Consider the following 8,081-nt stretch of genomic DNA (forward strand, 5'->3'; position numbering starts at 1 on the left):
GGGGGGGTGGCTGGACAAACGCAGGCGTTCCCTTAGGAACTCCTGGCGTTTGTTGGGGGGCCTTACTGACAGCACTACTGATGTCAGTAGTGGACTTCCTGTTCTATTAGAGCAGGGAGTTAACTCGGCCTTGCGGCAGCCTAGAACCTACTGCAGGGTCTCGTCGCAAGGCCGATGGCCGCGATCATCGCGATGGTCTCCTGGCCGCTCGCACAAGCTGTGGGTGGTCTCCCACAGCTTTACGAGCGGCCGGAGAAAAAAAAATAAAAAAACGCCCACACACCCAGCGAGCGAGCCTGAATTAGGGCCTCAGTCTCCACTTTATCTCTCTCCAAGGTTTGAAACATCTCCCCCCATAGACAGAAGTAAAAGATATGCTTTTTGGCAACCTGTACTCAGCTGGCATTACAGGCTTGTATCTACATTTAAGTCAGTTACAGAAGTCATTTATATTAAAAATATAAAAACTATTTGTCATCTTAAAGTACTGTAGAATACACCCCATTAAATAAAATGTAAAATAAGAACAATTTCTATATTTAGAAATGAGTTACAACTTTATTTTCATTTTGTTAAAAACAAACATATAATACATTTTTATTAGTTGTTACTATAGGTACATTGCTCTGTAATATGTGCAGTTACCAAACTGTTAGCAATATATACAGTATTTTAATCAGTATATTACAAGAGAGATATTTGATGTACAGTATTTGCTTTCTAAAGCACTATATGTACATGGCAATACGGGGATTCTTCTGCTTTTAATCTGATTTTGGACCAATGCTCAATAGAAAGCAATTTGAAACTTAACACTACAGGTTGAGTCTCCCATATCCAAAATGCTTGGGACCAAGGGTATTTTGGATATCGGAATATTCCGTATTTTGGAATATTTGTATACCATATTGAAATGTTTTAGGAATAGGGCCCAAATCTAAACACAGAATGCATTTATGATTCATATACACCTTATACACACAGCCTGAAAGTAATTTTATACAATACTTTCAATAATTTTGTGACACAAAGAAATTTTGTGTACATACATGAAATTCATTTATGTTTCATATACACCTTATACAAACAGCCTATAAGTGATTTTATACTTTTTTTTAAATAATTTTCTGCCTTAAACAAAGTTTGTGTACATTGAACCATCAAAAATCAAAGATTTCACTATCTCAGTCATGCTAAAAATATTCCGTATTTCGTAATAGTTGGATACGGGAGACTCAACCTGTATCACTTATTAACATATATAGTGCCAGCAAATTCCATTGTGCTTTACAATTGGGTTTTGCTTTCTAATTTAAAAACCAAACAGCTAAGGATTAAATCAAATAAAGCAATTCAGTACCAACAATAGTTAAATCTATTGAAATTATTATAGTATATGTTGTCATAGGAATCCAGTTCTAATCCAAGATTTTTCCAATGGATCTATCTAGTGCAATAAAAAACAAAAACCTGAAACTAGTTTTAGGCAAAGGCGTATGACTCACTGTGGTGTAAGCAAAGCCATGTAGTTAGTCATTAATGGTTGGATAAGATAAGGCATGTTTTGGAGGGCTGGAATTGTGCTACCTGTCATTACTTTACCTCATAGAAGTTACAAGAGCAGGAGCCACATATAAATGAGTACTGCTGTTTTTATCCCTGGATAACCTATTATCAAAATTAAAGTCATATTTTTACAAGTAATACACCAAAATGGCTGAAATAAATATTTGGGTTTTGCTCCTCTGTACAGGTATAAAGAGTTTGCAATTGCTGAATTAGTTGTATTATTGTTAAAATTTGACAGACAGTAGACGCAGTGGTGTTAGCAAAATTTTCTCTAGAAAATTCGACACATGATTTAAGTTTTGTCGCGGTCTTGGAAAAACATTATACATATATATATATATATATATATATATATTGTATATATATTTTAATTGGTGTAACAAGCATGAAGGAGATAATGGTCTTCGATTTTGACCTGTAGGCTCAGGCAGTCCGACCTTTGTTTACAAAGTTTGTTTGCTGTGTTCAGCAGTAACAGAAAGCCCTTTGTGTCAGAACATGTACAGTCCCATGCAGGCCAACAGCAAGCATCCTACAACCACAGACCATCTCAGCAATGGCTTAGAGGATATTAACTTGTCGCCGGTCTGTGTCCCGGTGATGGATTCACCTATTGAAAATAGATAATAAAAAGCAGAAGCATTATTACACAAATTGAATATTGTCATTTGGTCCTGCGATCAGAGGATGTTATCATGGAGGTGTATATAAAATAATTACATTTTGGGCAAAATAAATAACACATTTTGCAAATATATCTACTGACTAGTATTGGTGTGCACAGGGCCGGACTGACCATTTGGCCCTCCTGGGAAATGCCAGAAGGGCCGATTCCCTGATGGGTCAGTCCAGCCAGAAAGCCTGCCCGAGCAGCTCCGCCCTCCAGACACTCTGCTTCGCTGGCATGCAGAGAGACAAGAACTTGCCGTAATGCAACGGGCCCCCATGAGGTGTGGACACACACCATTTTTGATGTTTAGGGATGTCAGCGCTGATCTGCAGCCCCAGTCCAACCCTGGGTGTGCATAGATGAAAATAATTGTAGCCTCCAGCAATAGCTTATATTATTGTAGTGCAGTAATATTCTACATAAAAATCTAACTAACTTAGATGTGAGATGTATCAAACCTTCAAGAGAGACACAGTGGAGTTGTTGCCCTCCTCCCTTCTGTTCTCATTACCTACTTCTCCTGTAGGGAGGTAGTCGTCATCTGGGCGGTTGGGATGCCGGCAGTCATTATCCCGGTGCAGGAATCCCGACAGCAGTCAGAATCCTGGCTCCAGAATCCCGATGGTAAGTATAAGGGTTAGGGGGAGGTATAGGGGTTAGATACTAGGGGAGGGTTAGAGTTAAGCTGTGCGGGGGGAGGGTTAAACTGCAGCGGTAGGGTTAGGGTTATGCTGCGGGAGGGGAAGGTTAGAGTTCAGCTCTAACCTTTCTGCGGGAAAGGTGGGTTAGGATTAGGGGAGGCTTAAAAGTTAGGGTACTTACTTGCATGCATCAGGATTTTGACTGTAAGGATCCCATACCCAATCCCTCCTGCACACCAGCTCCACTCTACACCTCACCCTTGGGCTTTCTGCCCTTTTATCTCTACTCCTCTGCTGTTGTCGTTTCTTCAGATGACCTCAAACCATTATATGCGCCCACTCTTAATAGGTACAGGTTTCATCTTACGCTGTATATTTACATTGCACCCCTTTCATCTGTGTGTGTTGAGATTTGTATTGCTATCTGCTACTTGTCTACTGTATTGTATTGTACTGTTTTATCCTGTACTATCTTACTGTTTTGCCCTCTATATGGCGCTGCAGACCACTTGTATCACCCTATAAACAAAGTTTAATAATAATAGCAATCAATCAGCTTCTAGCTATCATTGATCTAGTCCTGTTTGTAAAATGACAGTTCAAAGTGTATTGGTTGCTCTGTACAACTTTTCAATTTTATCTCTCTCAAAGGTTTGCTACATCTCCCCCTTATTAAAGGCAGAAACCATCTGATGTTTTCAGATGTAAATGTATTTTCTAATGTGCAGCCTTTTCATATTGTTCCAGGACATAAGCTTAGTTCTCACCTTTCATGGTTTTTGATACCCGGTTTCTTAATTTTGGTACCTCCGACGTGAAATGATCATTCTGAGATTGCCCTGATAGGGTCTGTAGCTCTTCAAACACCTTCAGCAAATAACAGAAGCAATATGTATAACTTAGTAAGGACATCCTGGAATTTTCATATGACAACAAGCATGGAATCAATTTCTAATATAATACGGAGCTGGGATGACAGAAATTGTAATTCTGTGGGATAAAGTAGGATATCAGTTTTCATGCATCATTAATCAACGATAACAATGTTTGTCACTATGGCTGATATTATAGGACAGAACTCATCCATGTTAAGATAGGTACATACGATAAGATTATCTGTCAAATCTGGCTGGTTGGAACAACATTTCTGGTAATGTATGGGAGCAAATGACGACAATTTGCTCCCAAATGCTGTAAAATTGACAAAAACGGTTGATTGTCATTTACTCCCATACCAGCCAGATTGGACAGATAATTTGACAGCGTGTACCTAGCACTAGAGAGCCAAAGATAATAGTCTTCACAATTGTTTATACACTGTCCATGAACAATACCTACTGCTTCTCTTCATTTCTCTTTCTCCATCTTATACTGACTCACACAGTAGTCTTGACCCAGCCCCATGGTAAATACCGTGCAATATGATCTGTCACTAAACACAACTGTACGCCCAGCTGAGATTTATTTTCTCACATTAAATAAAATACAGTATGTTATGAAACAAGAACCTATACTATATAAGCCTAGCAAAACATGTTTTAATTAAATGATTTACTGCAAAAGATGAAAATATAGTGTCTCTTTTGACAAAGAAATAGTGTGTCACAAAATAGCGCACTCCCGGAAGTAGCGTGTGTCACCTCAGAGCTCGGTTACCTGTGTAAAAGCACTTGTTCTGTAGCCTCATGTTTATAATATCATTATGCAACTCTTTGGTGACTTCTAATATGCTTACATTTCTCAGAAAGGGAAATGCCTTATCTAATATACCTATGAAATTGATCAGTGGTTGAAGCATCACAATCATATGATCTCTTAGGACAGATCACATTATTCTATGGTGCAGACCTCTATTATTGATTAAAATAATCTACTTTAAAATACATAGCTCGGTTAGAAGAGTAATATATTTCACTGATGTGTGCAAAGCGACTATGGTGTAACAAGTTTTATCAACGTATGTTAACTGTCTCCAACTAACAACACGATTGGTTCCTGCCAGCAGACCTTCCTGCCCAGTGCTAAGTTTCTTGGCCACATCTTTCTGAGTTGGGATATTGATTTGTAAGTTAAGGTGCCCACACACTAGGCATTCAGGTCACGATCCAATATCGTGTCCGATTTCTCCCTTGCAGTCGTGGGCACGATTTGGTGTTAAAAACTATCCAAATTGACCCACGATCTATCGTGCATCCTATACTATTCCAGTGCATCGTGACTGAGATTTTCAGATCTTGCCTGCAGCAGGCAAGATCTAAAGAGGCGATGTACGACCAGCGGGTACCCGCATCGGCATCATAATCGTGAGTAGAGACTCACGGTTAGGACATATTTTACACAATCTGCCGTCCCGATGTGTCGGTATTGGGCTGATCATGTAAAATTTTGCCTAGTATGTGGGCAATCAAAATACAGCAGTATTCAACAGTGTAAGTAAAATAACACTGATATACTAGAGGTAACCAAAGTATAAGACAACAGTAACTAATTTTAAGGACAATGTTTAGTTCTTAATAAAAAAATATATTCACCTTCACATTTAGTAGAAATGCTGTTTTTGCTTCCTCTAAGACTCTCTTTTTGGTAGACTTGTCCATTTCTATAGAGTTCATTCGTGAGCGATAGAGTTGTTTGAACTTTGTTGCGTTAGTAACATAATCAAACGTGAAGAAAGCCAATCCTTCCCCTGTGTTTGGTAGTTGAAGGGCCTTCTGGGCAATTTTCTTCAGAACTTGACCACCCGAGAGGTCTCCTAAGTATCTGGTGTATGCATGAGCGACCAACAGCTCTGGTTCCTTATGACCAACATGATAAAGTCTGTCTACGTAATTCTTCGTAGACTGGGGACAGGTGATCTTCTCTCTCCATTGCGGGCCATAGAAATACTCAAGATCTTGTTCGAGAGCAGCTTTGCGATGGAGCTCCGATGGGAAATAAACTGGGGAAAAAACAGGATTCTCTTTGTTGTGCTCGATCTCTTCCTCCAGCGCCTCATACACAAAGTATAAGGAGGACATGACAAGCTAAAAACAAGAGAGTAGGATGAGGCTTGATGTGGCATACTTCACAAGGGTAATTAGATCACATAAAAAAAAATTAAGGGATACCACATTTTATACTACATTTTTCAAATTTGGCCTATTATTTGGCTAAATTCATGTTAAATCACCATGGTTGCATTGTCAAATTCTAATACAACAGTTAGTTTAAAACCTTTTCCTACCTTGAACTCATTTAATGAGACTTGGCCTTTCTGAAAGTTCCTCATGAATTCCGTGTCCTCCGCTTGCTGATGGACCTCCTTTGTTGCCTCCTTCAGTGCCTCAGACAAGTCCCAAAGAGAACTGATTGGAAAATAAAAGTAAATATCCTTCTACATACTAAACATAAACTTTTGATTGTACAGGAAATTGACTACAGTATATTTCCTACATAGCCAAAGTAAAACAGAGGAAAGTTGAGATTGTTGTAAATTTTATATGCTAATGATCTAATCTCTAATTATCTAAATAGATTATTGGTATCATGGAGCTAGTCATGTGATGTGCAGGCAGACTGGCACTGCTGTCAGCTCTTAAGTGAGAAGATGGCTGCACCACCCCATGTCCGATGTGCAGTTCTGCTATTTAATGTCGTTCTTATAAATTTGGTTTTCTCAGTACAATAAAAGTTACATGTACAGCCTACGGCTGATCATCTGACCTGCAGAAAGCCAGAATACACAGTGCAATGCTTACCAGCCCACCATTAGGAAACCAGTACAGATTCAAGTTTTATTTATTTTTTTGTTGCACTTATTTGCTTTATCCACCCGAAAACATAATACAACTTAATTATATTAAATAGATGTTGACTAATAAATAATTCATCTCTCAAGGTGGCAGAATCAAAATTTACAGCTGCCCATTATTCTTATAGCCGGACAATATCATTTATGTCACTTAATTTGCCACAAACATACTGCAAGGGTCTATGTACTAAGCCTTGGAGAAAGATAAACTGGACGGAGATTAAGGGGTCTATTTACTAAGCCTTGGATGGAGATAAAGTGGACGGCGATAAAGTACCAACTAATCAGCTCCTAACTGCCATGTCATAGGCTGTGTTTAAAAAGTGGCAGTTAGGAGCTGATTGGCTGGTACTTTGTCTCCATCCAAGGCTTACTAAATAGACCCCAAAGTACCTACCAATCAGCTCCTAACTGTCATTTTTCAAACAGCCTGTAAAATGACAGGAGCTGATTGGTTGGTACTTTATCTCCGTCCACTTTATCTTTTTCCAAGGGTTAGTACATAGACAAATGTATTACTGTTCATTTGCCACAAACATATTACTGTACATGGCCATCAACTATTCGTGCTTCAAAGTCTCCCTTCCCTCTGCATTGTCTTCTAGATATAAATTAGATGCACATAGAGAAAAACGGTTTAAACAGAATAGTTTGTTGTAATGACTTTTAGCTGCCTGGATGGTAAAACAATGGAAACTATATGACTATAGTATATAGATCCATTTTAAATTGTTCCTGATAACAGAAAGCAGGGAAAATGCCATAACACACGTACAATCACATTCAGCATGGCTGTGAGACTTCAGCAGATTGAGGGTTAAAAGTTTTAGAAAAACTTTCTAAACTTTATTTGAAAAAAGTTAAGAGAACTGAATATTTCCTCAGCCTCACATAATAACCAGGTACAAACTGCAATTTGGATAACGTGTATAAAAATATTATACATAAGTCCATGTAGGCAAAGAGATGTCACCAGTAACCCCACAGCATTATAGCAGTGCTAGGTCAACAATCATGTGAAGTAAAATATAAGTTGTGTGCTGTACCTGTTGTTTTGCTGCTTTGTTGAGGATTCCATCTCGCCCTCTTCAACACTTCAGGTTCAGGGTCACTTCTGGCTGTTGCCGGTTTCTGCTGCTGTGATTGTTCTAAGTTCCAGTCTGCTCCCTTTATAGGGAGGAGTGCTCCCTCCTCTCAGACCTCATGATGACATAGAAGCGCTGAGTCCTTGTTACTGGAAGAAACATGGGGAAGTAGAGGAGGCTGCATAACAGGATATGTCTATTATTTTGCTGACTACTTGGTTCTTTTATACTTGCCAACAAGCACAGATTTGTGTCTCAGTAATAAGATGGGTCCTCACACTTGTACAGGGGTTGGCAGGATCAGATGGGTACACTACACCTTTTTT

The 8,081-nt window shown here is 38.9% G+C and overlaps 1 protein-coding gene across 1 annotated transcript; it reads right to left on the reverse strand.

Moving 5' to 3' along the window:
• Positions 1–557: 557 nt before the first annotated feature.
• Positions 558–7,879, reverse strand: HMOX1 (heme oxygenase 1). Its single transcript, XM_088448491.1, has 5 exons — positions 7,717–7,879; positions 6,104–6,224; positions 5,412–5,903; positions 3,648–3,747; positions 558–2,179 (listed from the first exon to the last, which is right to left on the reverse strand). Exons 1-5 carry the CDS (start codon positions 7,746–7,748, stop codon positions 2,061–2,063), a joined length of 864 nt encoding a protein of 287 aa, XP_088304617.1. The 5' UTR covers positions 7,749–7,879; the 3' UTR covers positions 558–2,060.
• Between the last annotated feature and the right edge of the window lie 202 nt (positions 7,880–8,081).

This window comes from Taudactylus pleione, unplaced genomic scaffold, assembly GCF_031769625.1.
Source record: "Taudactylus pleione unplaced genomic scaffold, aTauple2 ptg000456l, whole genome shotgun sequence".
NCBI lineage: Eukaryota > Metazoa > Chordata > Amphibia > Anura > Myobatrachidae > Taudactylus > Taudactylus pleione.

Excerpts from the sequence above, each read along its gene's own strand:
- HMOX1 (XM_088448491.1), bottom strand. The coding sequence starts at position 7,748 with ATGGAATCCTCAACAAAGCAGCAAAACAACAG. Across the intron at positions 6,225-7,716 it reads ACAAAGCAGCAAAACAACAG|TTCTCTTTGGGACTTGTCTG; the intron begins GTACAGCACACA and ends TTTTCCAATCAG. Across the intron at positions 2,180-3,647 it reads GGTATCAAAAACCATGAAAG|GTGAATCCATCACCGGGACA; the intron begins GTGAGAACTAAG and ends TATTTTCAATAG.